General features: G+C 60.9%; 1 protein-coding gene across 6 annotated transcripts in view; it reads right to left on the bottom strand.

Annotated features, from left to right (window-relative positions):
* Positions 1-8334: 8334 nt before the first annotated feature.
* Positions 8335-16238, bottom strand: part of ERMARD (ER membrane associated RNA degradation) — a 36284-nt gene continuing 28380 nt past the window's right edge. For 3 of the 6 annotated variants that reach the window (XM_072966255.1, XM_031673389.2, XM_072966254.1), the window contains 7 exons: positions 14694-14867; positions 13254-13337; positions 11977-12053; positions 11417-11539; positions 10851-11069; positions 9939-10052; positions 8335-8525 (listed from right to left, as the gene is read on the bottom strand). In XM_072966255.1, coding sequence (XP_072822356.1) covers positions 8342-8525; positions 9939-10052; positions 10851-11069; positions 11417-11539; positions 11977-12053; positions 13254-13337; positions 14694-14867 — 975 coding nt within the window. In that variant the 3' untranslated portion in view covers positions 8335-8341. The remainder of the gene's footprint in view (positions 8526-9938; positions 10053-10850; positions 11070-11416; positions 11540-11976; positions 12054-13253; positions 13338-14693; positions 14868-16238) is intronic. The other 3 variants (XM_031673385.2, XM_072966256.1, XM_072966257.1) reach the window with 3 other exon arrangements.

The following is a 16238-nucleotide window of genomic DNA, read 5'->3' as shown; positions in this document are numbered from 1 at the left end:
GCACTGCCCCACCGGCCCCTGGACCCACCGGACTCACAGACCGCTGGCTCTGGCAGAAGTGACGCGGGGAGGATCCGGAAAACCCTCCTGGTGGCAGAGCTACGGAATCAGGCGACAGCCGAGCCTCCCGGGGGATGTCCCTCCCAGGAATGAAGACGCACCTTCAGACCCGCCCTCCCATCGCCCGGGCCTCAGCCCTCAGATGCCGGAGGGTCTGCGTCTGCTCGTTAGGCCGCGGCAGAAGGCGGAGACAGCGCTGGGGTCCGTGCCAAGCCAAGCCTGGCACGGGGGCCTGGCAGCCCGGGGGGGAGGAAGAGGAGGGTGAGGGCTCCGAGGACGTGTTGTAAACACACCGCGACCATCTGGACAGGACCGCACATTGAAGGGAACGACACCTCAGCATTTGTCCCCTGGCCTCCTGGCTCTCACCCCTCCCTGTGCTCCGGCCGCAGCCCCGCAGCTGGTGTCACACAAGCAGCACAGGCCAAGTGGGCCTCCTGCTGGTCCCCAGGCCCCCGACCACCAGGCCGGCCCTCCAGTCCCGCTGGGACGTGATGCTCCGATCAGCATGGCCAGCCACATGGCTCTGACCCATTACAGCAGCTGAAGGTCAGTCCTCCCTGGAGATGGACAAGGAGATGGCCAGACAGCCCCCGAGATGTGCCCTGAGATGGATGGAGAGTGGCCCACCGGCTCTGCGCAGGGCTGGTCTCCCGGCTTCAGCCCTCACCTTCTCCATGTCCCGTCCCCGGCTGTGTTCCCACCCCAGCGCCTCCTCCAGTCTCTTCACTCTGTGAGAACCCGTCCTTGCTGCTCTATCCAGTGAGTTTAGCACTCCGTGTGCTTCTCTCCAAATCCTTCCTCTAAGTTCCCTGCAACCTGCACCACATTCTCCCTCCCTCTTCCCTGAGGCCCGATGGTGTCTCTCACCTGCTCCTAGACTCCCGCCTTTAACCTGCTCTCCCCTCCAGACACGAGTCCCAGAGATGCGCACAGGTCCCCCAACCCCACACCACCCCCGGCACAGGGCCCCTGCCAGGCCCCCTGCCCCGCCGACCCAACTCCCTTGGAGACTGTGTGGTCCATGCCTCTGGCTCCCTCTCCCGCCCACCTGGCCCTCGGAAACGGCTGGGCGTGACCTTCCAATGGTCAGCGCTGGTTCCCGGGCTTCCCTTCCCCCCCATTTCTGGGGTCACATCTTCCTTGGACCCCTGGCCTCCCTCCTGACGCGGTGGGTCCTTCTCCGCCTCCCTCATCGTTCTTTGTTCCCACTGCCATTCCTTCAAGGGTCACTTCACCCTTCACAGGCAGACCCGCAGGTCCAACCTGATGGCACCAACCACCGAGGCCCACACTACGGCCGAGATAGGGGGACAGCAGGGCCCTGACGACACCAGGGCCTCCCCACTGGCCACAGACCCGAGCCCTAGGAGGGCACTTGCTGGGTCAGTCCCCGCCAGCCACGGCGATGGCCCCTCCCCTCCACGGCCTCTGTCTTCCCTTGTCCACTCCGCTGAGGCCTTTCCAGCCTCCCTAGCAGAACACCTTGCCCACGGTGAAATTTGAAATCCATGTTTTCTGATTAGTTACGTCTATTTATTACGTAACTTTCAACCAAGCCAGAGAAGTCGGAATTACAAACTACTCTAGTGAGAAAAGAAAAAGAAATGAGACCGAAGCACAGGACTCTGATCCTGTGGATCCGGGCCTCCCCGAGCGCTGACGACGCTAGCGCGCGTCCTCGCCACGGGCTGGCTCGTGAGATTCCTCATGTCAACACCCAGAGCCCCCTCTTGTCTTACAAATGGGCAGGGAGTTGGGGTAGCTCAGAGGCTGGGTTTGGTGACACAGACTGACACAAGGGCTGCCTCAAGTTAATGTCCCCGGCTGTGCTGCAGGGAGGCACAAGGAAGACTCCCAGGGGCTTCACGAGTGTCCTGATGAGACAGCGCACGTCGCAGGCCGAAGGCAGGCAAGGACACCACCCGACAGGCTTCGTTTCCTTTGGGACGAGTCTCCTGGGCCCACTGTCCACATCAGGGTCTCCCCTCCCGCAACCTGGGTGGGGCTCCTCCTTCATGGTTTGCGGTGAGGACTCATTCTGGGGACAACTCGTTCTCGTGCGGTAAAGCTCACGGAAGCGGGATTACCGTGAGACTGCGGGCAGGTGTTGCGTGGCACTGGCCGCGCATCCCCACAGCCAGCCTCTGCCCTGGGCTCCCCTTCCGGGGCCTCCACACTCCTCAAAGGGCTGTCCTGCTCAGGGTGTCGCAGGAGCGACAACGGAGGGCCGCCAGATACTTGGAGAGGGACCGCACTCACGTGGCATCTATGAAGATGTGTCCACGCCCGTGGGCTTCACAGACTGTCGGGAGCGGTTCAGGGCTTAGCTTTCCCACTGGCTTTTTTGAACTTAACAGAAAACATTTATTTTAAAAGGAACTGAACGATGTGTCAAAAGAACTTCCTGCACTGTCCAGGGTCTTCTTTGGAAGAACTTGAGATCTGATCTTAGAGCGGCTGCGAACAGTCCCCAGGTAACTCACACGGTGCCACGTTATCCCAGGTCCTAAGGGACCCAGAGGGGTGTCACTGCAGGTCAAGGTTCACGCACATATTCGGGCGGGGGGAGGAACCATGATTTATTTTACTGAAGTTATTTAGCGTGGCTATAAATCAGCCTGCGGCCATGGGGCTGGTAACACCGGATGGGGCCCCCTCTCTGCCCCGGCGACGAAGGTGACTCGTTAGAGGGCAGCATGCACCGCAGGCCCGCACCTGACATTCTCCTCCGCAGGACCTCAACTGCTTTCTTTCAGCAAAGAGCTTTCCCTGCAACCGGTCCCGACCTGCGGGACCGACTCTGGGCGGGGCGGGGCCGGACCCGCGGCCTCACTCCCGCCACCGGCGAGCGGGGCCGCCCCCACCCCCCGACGGGATCACTTACAGGGCCGGGCCGCAGCCCTGGTCCGCAAGTCCCGGCCCACGCCGCCTTCTCACCCTCCGGCGAGGTCCGCTCTGCCCTGAAGGGCGCAGGAAGGGGCCGGCGGCAGCCCAGACCCCGTCCCTCTCCTCGCCCCGGCTCTCGCCTGGGTTACAGCCACGGCCTCGCCGCGGAGGCCCCGCTGCTCTGCGGAAGAGCGCCACCGCGCGTCCGGACAGAGAAGCGCAGGCGCCGGAGCACACCTGGGGCCGGGCGGCCTCCCCGCCGAGCTCGGCGGGAGCGTCCGCGGGCAGCGCTAGCGTCAGACGGAGCCCGGGACGCCTCTGCCCGCAGTTCCCCGGCCTTTCCGAGGCGCCCGTCTCGGCCAGGACGCCCAGGACGCGGCCGCGGGCACGGCGGGCTCAGCAGCGTGGACATGGGCCTCCCGGCCGCCGCCGCGCCCACCGTCGCGTCTCCTAAGACCCTGCGGAGACCGCGAGCCGGCGCGGGGGGCACCTCGGCCGCGTGCTTCCGGCGCGCACGGCTGGACGTCCCCGTGGGGGGTGGGGGGTCCCCGCCCCCGCCTCCCCCGCCTGGCAGGGCGGGGCTGGCCTCCGGGCCGCGCCGAGGAGAAAACTCGGGTCGCGAGGAGCGAAGCACTTTAGTAAGAAGAGAATTCCCGGGCCGGGGCCCAACCCGGGCGCGCCCGGCTTCCGGGCCCGCGGCCTTGGAGCTCGGTGTCCCCCCCCCGCCCCGCGCCTGACGCCGGCAGAGCCGCACCCCCACCCCCACCCGCGGGCTCGCTCTTGGAAGCGCGTCGCTGCTTTGCACACATTCGGCGACCGTCACTCCGTCCCTTCGCCGCGATGGCCGTCTGCTGAGTGCTCGGCGGCAGAGGCGGGGCGGGGCGGGGCGCTGGGGCCGACCTGCGGGCACCCGGGGTCCTCTGGCCGTTTCTCAGGTCCTGGGCCTCCTCAGCTGTCACAGCGGCCGGAGTCATGATCCATCACAGAAGCCCGTGTCCCTGGTGACGCGTGGCGTGGGAGCCCTCAGGACTGCTCCCCCGGAGCGAGGCTCTGCGTGGACTCCAGTGTGAGGAGGCTCAGAGCAGGGCTGAGCAACACCATTTGGGGAGAAACAGCAAACTCCAGCCCCATGTGACATGGCTGTCCCCCGATGCAATGACGCACCTGCTGAGGCAGGTGTCGGCCTGGAGCAGGTGGAGCAGCAGGGACAAAGCCAGGTGCAGGAAATAGCCGCGGGCAGCGCCCAGACAAGCCGGTCCAGGAACAGCCTGGCCTCCCCAGGGAGGGCGTCCCTGCCGGGCAAGGACGGCTCTTGCGCCGCCGTTCCCTGCACCGGGGGACGCAGGACAGGCCTGCGAACGCAGCCCGGCACCACGGGAATCCACGCTGCTCCCTCAGAACACACATGGGGTCCTGGAGCCCACGGGGGAGCGCTCCACGGAGGCAGGCTTCTGGGACACAGCGTCACAGGACAGAGCCCAGACCCGGACGGGGAGTGTCCTGGCAGGTGGACGGTGCGGCGAGGCCTGAAAGTGAGTCTGAGGTTCCCAGCAGGCGGGTCTGAGCGCTGGTGTTGCCTCGTGTCAAGACAGAGCTCTGGTGAGAGGCCGCGGCCTGCGCGGTGCTGGCCTCGGCTGTCCAGGAGATGGAGGGGGACCTGGGTCTTACGTTCGGGGCCTGAGTTAGGCATCCAAGTGAGGAAAGCGAGGGCCTGTCGCGGCCTTGTTTCTCACCAGTGCGGGGGAAGGGTTCCCGGAGGGGAGCCACTGGGTTGAGAGAAGTAACACTTCCTCCTGAACAGCTCAAACGGGAGAAGAGATGACTTGGCACAACAAAGTGAGAGACTCTGCGTCTCCTTGGACAGTCTGGGCAGAGTGGGTGAGAAGCCAAATAAGGGAGAGAAAACGGGGTCCAAGGAGCAGAAACGTGGACCCTACGGGCAGACGCGACCCACACGCAAGGGGGACGTGACACCCAGCACTCAGAGGGTAGCGGCCTCCTGCCCCTCCCACAGTGTGCTTGCCCCCTCGGCCCCCATAACAGGCTGCAAGGTCAGCGCGCTGACCAGAGCGACCAAGTGACAGAGGTCTTGGTGGCTAATTCATCATCATGCCCTCGGATGGGCACAGCGACAGCCACTAAGGTCACCCTGACCTGGAGAAGCGGAAATGCCTCCAGGGCGGGTGGGCAGAGCCCGCATGCCTCCTGCAGCTCCCAGGACTGAGCCTGTCTACAGACCCAGAACCTTCCGAGACGGGATGGTGGGGTCCCCAGACCCTCGAGCAAGGTCCAGGTTGATAGAAAGGGCAAAGAGCAAAGTGGACACGTAGAGTTAACTCCCTCCTCCGAGACGGGAGCCACAGGCAACAATGCACAGCTGGGACAGCCCCGGAGGTGAGCCATGTGACCTGGGCCCACGTGGCCTGTGGAGCAGCACGACAGACCCCAGTGAGTGGGCCCGGATTAGTGGATTCACACAAACTCAGTCAGTGACATCCCCACCCCACCCAACTGCAGGCGCTGCTCCAGACAGGGTTCGTTTCCTGGAACGCATCAGGACTCCCCCGTCAGGATGAGCCCTCGTCAGGAACGGCCCCGGGCCTGGACGGCCCAGTGTCAGGGCAGCGAATGCTGATGGGGCAGATGACACCCCTGTGCACCTGCCGGAGTGGCGTCTTGCCTGCCAGGGACAGGCCCCCCTCATGGTCTCATGTGGCCCTCCCCTCTCCATGCGCTCAGTACAATCCAGGATGCACATCCCTGTCCTGTCACACCACCTATGGGACATCACTGCCGATGTGACATGTACAGGAAACCAGACACCTTAGACACCTTCATAAAATGTACGACAGCAAAGGGTGGAGCATAACCCCACAAAGAGCAGGTGCCGTGACCTGGAAACTTGCTGCTGTGTCCTCCCACAGACGGACAGCCTGGGGCACCCTACATCCACAGCCACTGAGACAGAGACCAGATACTTAGAGGCCCTCCGGGTTCCGGAGGTGACATTTACAGACTGCACGATGCTCTGGCCACTGACCAGGGAGCCCATGTCACCAGCTTTGCCTGACGTCCAGAATGAGGCCTGCCGGCTGACGTGAACTCTGCCCCAGACGGGAGACCACAGGGGCCACACAGGCCACCAGCTCAGACCCTGCCATTCTGGGACAAAGCACGGCAGTTATTCTCCTGCCACAGACGGGCCGCGGCTCCCTCTGGAGCCTGGTGCAGCCAGGGCGCTGCCTTCACCACAGGACACCTGGAGCCACTGCGTCCTAACGTTGGGCATGAGAGGCCTCACCACTGACTGCAGGTGAGATGGGGCTTGGCCACGCTTCGGGGACAGTCCCACCAGCAAACGGCTCAGCCTCCTGGCAGCCACACTGCTGCCTCCTCGCACATGGTGTCTCCAGGAGCGTTTCCCCCATCTGCTGCCCAAACTTGATTTCTGCAAAACATGCCAACACCCTCCACAGGAGAAACTCGGGGGCATCACAGCCCCAAGGGGCTCCTCCGACAGGCAAGGGAGACCACCAGGAAAGCGCCACACCTAGTGTTCATTTAGGCGGCAAGGATCAGTGTCCACGAGGCTGGGCCTACCGGGCAGGAGACTGGCTAAGTGTATGGAGCTGGGCCAGAAGGAACGGACCGGGGCCTGGCTGGGGCATCAGAGCTGAGGACGGGCGTGGGGAGACGGGGTGAGCGGAGTGTGTGCAGTCTGTCCCGCGAGGGCCAAGTGCTGCATCAAGTGACACGAGGCCCGACTGTGGATGTCAGTGACCCCACACCATCCCCGGGGAGCCCTGTCGCTACGGTGGGTCTCCAGGGCGCCGCTCCCAGGCACATCTCACAGCGGGCGGTCAGCCAGGGGTGGGAGTGTCACACCAGGTTGCAGTACCTGGAGGGTGTGGCTGGGGCCCGCCTCTGGCTCCTTCCACTCTGCCCACAGCTGGGCGCACGGGGAGCGAGGCAGCAGGGCAGCGGCTCTCTCCACACCACAGGCAGGGTGGATGTCTCTGGATGTCTCTTTCCCAAGGACACGTGTCTAGAGGGGGCCTGAGAGCCCGCCTGGCCATGCTGGTCACAGGCCAGGGAAGCCCAGGATGAGGAAGGGCTGACGGTGATGGCGGGGGTGACTGCCCTCCCCTGGGGCTGGGGCTGTGACCCGGACAGCACTTGGGGGTTCTGTGGAAAAGCGCTTAGCTCCCACGTGCAGAACTAGTTACCCAAGCTAGAAAGACCCTTCCTCCCAGGGAGGACCCACAGCAGGCAGAGGCCGAGGGCAGAGGGCCGGGTGGAGCCCAGGGAGCGCGGCCAGCCCTGCAGTCTCCTCGCTGCTCGGTGACCGTTTCTTGGCCGGTTCCCCTCCCCGACCAGCTCCAGCACCAGGAGCACCAGCCGGCACTTTGGAGAACAGCCGAGGAGGGCTGAGGCCGTTCCGCAAGAACATGGTCCAGAGGTGGAGACACCGACGCAGGAGGTTTTGCATCACGTTCGGCAGAACCCAGGAGTTCGGTTTAAAAGGGGAGGGGTGTTGAGTCGACAGAGGCACTGCCAGACCCAGAGTCTGCTGTCTCCCCGTGTCACCGCCCCTGCGGGGGCTCCATCCTGGGCCCAGACCCCCCTGCGAGGTGTGGGAGGGGCCGTCCTCACAGAGGGTGGGCGCGGCCAGTGCACCCAGACCTGGGGCAGGACAGCCTTGCAAGGGGTTTCTTGAGAACCAGCGGCCTTGCTGCTCCAACACAGCAGACGAGAAGCTTCCTGAACGTCAGAGAACCGCGGTGCTTGCCTGGAGTGGCCACAGCCCTGGCCCTCACTCCCCAGCCCACCCAGCTCCCGTCCTGAACCTGCCAACCCCAGACGCTGGAGACCTGCGAGGCTCCTGCTTCCCCGCCGCACGCTGCCCGGCACCTTCCAGGAGCTGCTGCTGCTCGGTTCTCCCCTGTGAGAACCTCAGCGCCAGGGATGAGGCACTGACGGGCCCATGGCCTCCCTGCAGGCCCCGGCAGCCAGTCCAGGAGGAGATGTCCTCCCAGCCCAACCCGTGAGCACAGAGCTGGGTCCTGGCCACAGCCACATTTCAGGATTAGGCCTGTGGCCAGTAAGATGAAGCCGCCCATTTCTGGGTAACAGGTGAAAAGAACCTCTCCTCTCTGGATGGTGTGCTCGGGGAGCTGAGGCCTGAAGCCACTGCGACCACTGGTTACCACGAGGGAGCCAGCCTGAGGGCCACACCAACCACTCAGGGAAAGCAAGTCGGGAACTGCAGAGCAACGGACCATGCGCCCTCATCAAACAGAACCTGGACGCTACCCTCCCTTTGGATCTTCAACCCACATGCTGTCAAGTCCACTCAAGTCAGGTTCCCTGAGAGAGCCCAAAGTGTCCTGACTCACTGGATCACTTTACTTGTGGGTTTCTTGGCTAAATGTATTAGCATTTGTTTCTTCTCACTAAAAGTCCACATTTTCAACAAGGCCGCGTGTGTAAGACTGACAGCTTCATCCCACTTGTTCTGGTCTTGGCTGGTGGCAGCCGCCAGGTTCTCCGTGTACTGCAAGACGGACTTCAAGAACCTGTTTAAAAGAAAGAAATGAACTTATCTATTCCACTGTGAAATGCCAGAATGACTTAAACATGTTCCTTTCATTATGGAATTACAACTAAATAGTTAATTCTGTTTGAGGACTTAAGGAAAAGAAATACATACAAAATAGAAATAAGAGAGCACAGAGTGGAAGAGAGAAAGACAGCAGAAGGGGGCCGGCTCAGCGTCTGTCTCCTGCTCTCAGGCCCACACACCACGCTGACGTGACGGCACCCAACTGCAGGAAGGCGCTCAGAAGCTGCCTGGGCGACGCCGACACGTAACACGCACAGCGGACACTCGACGACCAGTGCCCCTCGGACCTGCACCTCCACCGCCCGGACGAGGGCCCCCCCTTCAGAGGAGACACGTCCCACTTGGAGTAGCTATTCCTGCTAAAAGGTTTTTCCTTAATTTGCCAAAATGTTCGCGGGGGTTAGCTGGGGCTGAGGGGAAGAAATGCCGTTTTTACATACTCTACATTCTCCTCGAAATTTCCCAAGAAATCTAAAATTTTCTCCAACTTTGAATTTTTGAAAGTGTTCGTGCTGAGGGAGAAATTAAAAGACTAACAGGATGGAAACGCACAGACTTAGTCCAGAGGCCTGGTTTTCAGCTGGGGCGATCCTGCCCCCAGGGGACGTCTGGCCACATCTGAACCATTCTCAGTTGTCACAACTTGGGGGAGTGTCTAGTGGGCAGAGGCCTGGGACACTGCTCCACAGGCTGTGGGGCACGGGGCATGGGACGGTCTGCAGCAGAGATGACCCTGCCCCAAGGTCAGTGCCAAGGCTGAGAATCCCTGACCGAGGCAGCAAGAATGACCAGCTACCCCTTGCTCTCGTGATGTGCGTTCTGATAAAACGCAGTCATACTGTCACGCTCATTTAAACACGTACTGAGGTGCCTGCTACCTGTAAAGTATTAGCTTAAAGCCACCGAGAGCCTCAGGGCCTCCTCAGGGAGGCGGTCGGGGCGTCCGTGGGGCGGGGCTGCCTCAGTTCTGGACTCTCTGGGTGGGAAGTGTTCTCCCCCTCCGGACCCCCAGGTCTGAGGTCCTGCACAGCGGCTTCCCAACTGGAAAGGACTAGTTACAGCAGCCTGGCTCTGAGCCGTAACCTGACTCAGGGCGTCCACACAGCTGCCGAGACAGGGACCGCGCCAGCTTCCTCCCTGACATCACACCCACCCCCGAGGGAGGGATTCGGAAGACGTACACGTGTAAATCACAGTTAGCTTTTTGAAATGTGTCAGCTTTAACACAAACTTGCTCTGAAATCCCCAAGAACAGTGATGGGAGAGACTGTGGGGTTTAAAATCCCACCGAGAGACTAACCGACAGGCGTAGACATTACCCAGAATGAACAAAACACGGCTTCACTGCTCAGGGCGGCACACTCACCTCAGATACTGCTGATGCTCTGAAGTATTCTTCCCACCAATTGTGTGAATGTTGACCAATTCCAGAGCGATCAGCAATAAAATCAGGTAGAGCACAGGAGACAGAACCTTAACACTAAAAATAGAAGAAGTAAGTTAAAGTGTGATAAACACAACTATTTCTCACCTTCACAAGGGGAAGACGTCTCGCCTAACCACAGACTTGTCAAGAACACTCGGCGCGGACGGCCGTGTTTCCGGTGACCGTGCTGCGCGTCCCCTCCCTGTGGAGCCCGGGCACCTCGCTGACCCTGGGCCGGCAGCCTGCCCTGAGGGCCCGTCCCTCCCTGGGCTCCTGCGTCTTCCCTGAATTCCGCGTTCAGGAAAGGACCCTCGAGAGAGGAAGATCACAAATGCGCAGGCATGAGAATGCACTCAGTGCCTCTAGGACCCAAAGTCAGCGAGAGACGGACTCCAGCTCTCCCACGAACCCGGCAGGGACTGCGACATACATCCCATCTGGGAAAGGACACAACGCAGGCCTTACAACCCGCCGGGACGTGTGGAAATCAGGTGTAGCCATTCAGAAGCAACCCAGGAATACTTACTTAAAGCTCTGTAAAGTAGATACCCCTCAACCCAAAAGCTCTAGGAATTTGTCCAGAGTGGTAACTTCCTGAGACGCAGCACATTCTAAGGTGGACGGTGTGGGTGAGGACGCCCGATGCCACATCCCCGGTTAGTCTGCCATCATGTTTTAACCCCTGGGTCGGTGGGACCCATACTCCTCAGGCCAAATTATAAACAGCATCTTAAGGTAACACGTACCGTGACTTTCCTGAAACTAGTGCTTCTCCGAAGCAAGGACTGGAAGCGCATCTGTGGTCACCACCGCCGCGACCCACCTCCCCCAACCGGACTGCCAGCCACGCACCTGCTCGCCATACGCAGGTAGTTCCGCCTCTGCCGCGAGCGGAGGCTCCGGTCCACCCACTGCTGGTGCCTCCGCTCCCAAGAGGCGGTGACCTGGCCAGACACGCGGCAGCAGCAGGCACTGATCTTCCGGAAGACGGTGAGCACCTCCAGGACGGTTCTGGGGCAGAACAGGGTTGGGACAGGGATGCCGCAGAGTTCGCGGAGCAGCTGGGGCCACCTGCAGACCAGAGCATGGGTTCTGGTGGGGCCCCTCCACTGCCCGTCCCCAGGGCATCCTGACCGGCCAGCCCACCCGCGGTGGCCTGCGGGCATGTTCTCCGTCTGCTATACAGCTGTTAACACGGCAGACATCAGATGAACGCACACCTGACCACGGTGAACAGAACACGTATTTCTAACGTCCACCAGCCACACCAACACATGCACGGAGACCATCAAAGCTTATCTGACAATTCCTCTTAAGGGACAACGGGGGCTTCTAACGCAGCCACCAGGCCCATAACACTTAAAACACAGACTTGTGACTAAGTCTGCAACCCCGACTCCCAGGTGTCCTGAACTCACCTCCCAGGAGGGCTGTCCAAGTCAGGGGGGACGCAGAGCTTCACAGGGAGGTGGTGACACAGCTCGGCCATGATGTCTGTGATTAAAGACTCGCAGTCATTTGTTTCAGAATTACTTTCCAACCTGAAAAACAAAATACGCACAGACGCATGGCAACAAGCAAGACGCCCCGTCAGTGCCTGTGCAAAATCATGTACTTTTAACGGTTCCCTGTGCAAAGCACTTGGTCTGCAACTTGCTTCCCCAAACACGAAGTGAAGGGCCGCCCTCGGAGTGGAGGCGGAACAGGACATGATACGCTGGGGGCACCACGCCTGCCGCAGGAGCCCGTCCCCCTGCTCCGCAGACCCTCTTCCAACCGTCCGCTCAGACTCTTGGTGGAGGCCAGCCGCCTCCCCACAACACTGCCCCCCGGCCTCCGGGGGGGTCGTCACCACCCCCTCACCCCATCTTGGCCCCCGGTCACCAGGCCTGGGCACCGTCCCTGGCTGTATCTCATGGCTGTGCTGTGTCCCGACGCCCACCGGCCGCCGAGGCCTGTGGGGCCCGGACAGACTCACTGGGCAGCTTCCCCTCCGGCTCCTTCGGGCAGAGGCAGCAGAGGCCAAGCCCTGAGGCTCTCCTCACAGCTCAGAACCTGAGAAGAAAATGTTGAAAGAATGTTCTAGACAACGTGCTCCTAAACTGTTAGAGACGCCACGTTTTAGAACCAGGTGGAGAGTCTCGGTCACGTGGTACGAGCAGATGAGGGAGGAGGTGAAAGCACAGGGGGATCATGGGGGCCGGCGTCTGGGGCAGCTGGGCACCCTGCGGAGCGCTGGGCCCATCCCTCCTTGCAGGAAACGAGCTGTCCCCATGAGACCACCCACCCTCCCTCAACCCCGGGCCCTCGCTCCAGGCCCTCGACCCGGCCTCTCTTCCTGACCCTTGACCCCAGCCCCCACTCTCGACCCTTGACATCGGCCTCCATTCCTAGCCCTCAACCCGGCCTCTCCTCCTGACCCTCGACCCAGCCTCTCGTCCCCATCCTCGACCCCAGCCTCTGCTTCCCACCCCCGCCTCGACCTCTGCCCCCAGACTCCGCCCCCGGCCCACAGAAGCACAGGATGCGGAGCGCTGTTGCTGATGCTAAAGGAGGCTGGCTCGTTACACAGTGTGACCCCTGGAGCAATGGCCTCCCACTGAAGAGACCGTGAGTCCACCATGGCGGAGGGGCCAGAGTCACAGGACAGGTGACCCCGGGAGTCCGCTATGGGAGGGTGGGCAGTGACAGGGAACAGCGTAGAGACCCAAGGGGGCGGGAGATGCAGCGCTGAGGCCAAAGGGCTCTGCCTTCCGGAATCATACCTCCTCCGCCAACCTCATTCGCCTCCGTCCCTCTGACAGGTGCCCCTCACCTCCCTTCCAATGGCCTTTACTCTGGAAGCTTGGAATTGTGAGGGACGCATGTGGTGTGTGGCACGAGGGGGTGACACGGCCAACGCAGCATCACCACGCAGGACCATGGATGTGGGAGCTCGGACGCGGGACTAGGGGATGCGAGAGCTTGGCCGACCCTGCCTGGCGCGGCCACCAGCTCCCTGCCCAGCGTCCGGCCCGTCACCCCACCGGGGCAGCTCTTCCCTCAGCCGGGCGGCTCCCCGCACCGCTGCAGTCTTGCCCCAGCCCCCGCACTGACCCTTCGGCTTCTTTTGGGGTTTCTCAGGGGGCCTCCCTCAAGACGACCCTGGCTTTGCCCCTGTGCCGCCTCCCACGCATCCAGCGGCGAAGCCGGGCTGGACGGCAGCTGGGCCCCTAGGCCCCTGCAGGCGCAACCTCCCCGCCCCGCCACACGCACCTGTTTTTTAAGCCGAGATGCTGGATGGCAGCGAGCAACGTAGCCCTCTGCGAGACCCATCAGCGATCTCACCATGGCCCTCTCCTAGTTTAAGACAAATGGACAGCTGTGACCACCACGCCACCAGGTTTCTGCTTCCGCCCGCTGCACACAGTACAGGGACGTCCACTCTCTAAACAGCGTTCTGCCAACTTGCACTTCGGTAAAAAAACAAAGCTAGATTCTCTCACTCTCAGATGAAGTAAATTCCACCTGGATCAAGAGACGTAAATGGAAGGAGAAAAGCTCTGAAAGTCCGAGGGAAAACATAGGAATATATTCATAATTTTGAACAAGGGGTCTCTCAAGAACAACTCCAGATGCAGGTGCCGGAGAGAAGAGACATCAAGACCTAGGGACAAGCAGCAACACGTGCCCTGACATGGCGAACAAGGCCGGAACACCAGCGAGGAGGCAAAATGAGGGAGGCGGGGAAAATACATGCACAAGCAGCTCACTCAAGAGCCGCAGCCTCCCGACAAACCTGAGAAAGGGCAGCGACATACACAAATCAGTAAGTGAAGCGGAAACAAGGGCTTCTGATGCCTTTGCGTCAGAGCTGGACTTTGACAAAGTCGCCGACACAAATGCCCAGATGAACACAGGTGTTTGTCTCTGCATCACAGTCGGGGACTCCCCACTGCAGAGAAAATCAGAAATCCTCCATCAGTGAGGGGCAGCTCCGACGAACAATGAGATGTCAATAAAGTGGGGGTCAAGCGGCTGAGAAAGAGTAAAGCAGAACTAAGATGCCAAAAACACGCTGTGAACGAAAATGCTAAGACAAGAAAAGCGTGTCCTCAGCGAACCCGCCCGGGCTGTCGCGGAGGCTGTGGGCGCAGAGCCGCACGGCCGCCAGCAGCAGGAACCGCCGGACTTCCGCCTTGTGTGGTGACTGTTCCATCCTGCTTGACCTCTGACACACATGCTACAATAACTGTTGCATGTATAATCTGCGAGAAGGGTTAAAGTACCACTAACTTTCTGACCTCCTTATTTATTTTAAAATAATAAAAGAATTACAGTTTATTGACAAATGCAAGTATTCTGCCCCCTCAATTTAAGTCTTCTGTAAATGTTTCCGATTTATTTAGTTAATCCTGTTTTATACTTTGTCCTTTGGTATGCAATATCCTGTCACCATTAAAAACAAAAGCAAATGTATTCTTAAGAAATGAGTTGAATTATTTTAGGTTAGATCAGTGGTGCTGACTGATCTGTCACAGAGAGTGCACGCACGCGTGTGAATTGTTCACGTGGAGGCACACCGCAACAGAGCAGGTTTTGAAAAGGCGATGAGGAGCTAATCACATCTGGAAGCAAAGCGCATTCTCTCATAACTGGATGGCAGGGAGCCTGCGCCGTGCGCTACCAGCGGTCGTCGCCCTCGCCATGCGCTACCTTGAAAACTGGCAGCAGGTCTTCGTCAGTGAGTCTCAGTAAAAGCACGAAGGAAAAGGCAAGCAGCTGGTTTGCTGCCTCCCTTGGAAACTCGGGCAAGCTGACTTCCCCGTGGCTTAAACGGTCTCTCACACGGGGACCCTCCTGATGGTTCAGGAAATCCCAGAGAAATTCCTGCCAAAGAAAGGACACAGAAGACATTCTGTCAGTATCCTCAGCAGAAAGAAGGCAGGGGCCAAGGCCCAGAAAGGGGAGGCCTGAAAAGCACGGAGCAGCAAGTTGCCTATGAAAACGTGGGCCTGGGCCCCCTCAGTCGGACAAGGAAGCACCAAGCTGGGTCTGCCACAGGGCTCTCCTGGCTTTATCAGTGCACCCTGCCGTCCCAGGCAGGTTCTCCGGGGACCCCGTTCCCTGCAACTGCACCCCAACACCTCAGGCAGGATTCTGAGGGACCCCCCTCTCTGTAACTGCACCCCACTGTCTCTGGCAGGGTTCTCCCGGGGGACCCCGCTCTCTGTAACTGCACCGGCTGCTCAGGTCTCCCGGGAAGCCCAGGCCTGTACCTGCTCCCGGGCCCACACAACCCGAGATGCTCGGAGGACCAGGTACAACACGCGCGGAGGACAAGTACTGTTTCTCGTCCTCGCTCTCCCTGAGGAACAAGCCCTGACCGGCCACGTCTGGAAGCGGCCTCCATCAGTGAACGAAGTCAGTGCTGGGCTGGGCACCGCCCTCGTGCCCCCGTCTCCATGGGCCCTCTACCTCTGCCTTTCTCCAAACACACGTTCATGTCTGAGGCCATGAAGACTCTGCCCCTCTGCATGACACCCGTCCGAGGCCTCGTCCACAGGGTGAGGGGAAAGCCAGGAAGCCCGGCCTGCTGACCAGGCAGGCCGCCAGCAGAAGAGTCGGGCTCACGGGGGAGAAGGGCCTGAGACAGACGCGCAGAGGCACCCTCATCTCCTACGGCAGGAAGGAGCCCAAGGAGCACACGGAATCCGAGCAACATCACCCGGCAGGGACTGGACGCCGGGGTGCTAGCTCCCAGTCCAAAGGAACACACACAAACATTCTGTTCACAGTCCAAAGTGGTCACCTGGTGTCTCCACAAAATACAAAAGTTGGATAAATGGGAAACGGCTCTAAATAATTAATTCTCCTTTCCTCTACACCGTCTCACCAGCCCCACCTGCCTGCTGTGGTTCACAAAACACAGGGGTCCCTTCTGCCAGCACAGCACACCCCCCCAGACACTGCTCAGGAGCGGGGGCCACAGCCACAACCCCCACAACAGACACTGCTCAGGAGCCGGGGCCACAGCCACACCCCCCCCCAGACACTGCTCAGGAGCGGGGGCCACAGCCACACCCCCCCAGACACTGCTCAGGAGCGGGGGCCACAGCCACACCCCCCCCAGACACTGCTCAGGAGCGGGGGCCACAGCCACACCCCCCCAGACACTGCTCAGGAGCGGGGGCCACAGTCACACCCCCCCAGACACTGCTCAGGAGCGGGGGCCACAGCCACACACCCCCCCAACAGACA

Source organism: Vicugna pacos, chromosome 8, assembly GCF_048564905.1.
Source record: "Vicugna pacos chromosome 8, VicPac4, whole genome shotgun sequence".
NCBI classification, from domain to species: domain Eukaryota; kingdom Metazoa; phylum Chordata; class Mammalia; order Artiodactyla; family Camelidae; genus Vicugna; species Vicugna pacos.
This window is presented reverse-complemented; position numbering and strand designations above follow the sequence as displayed.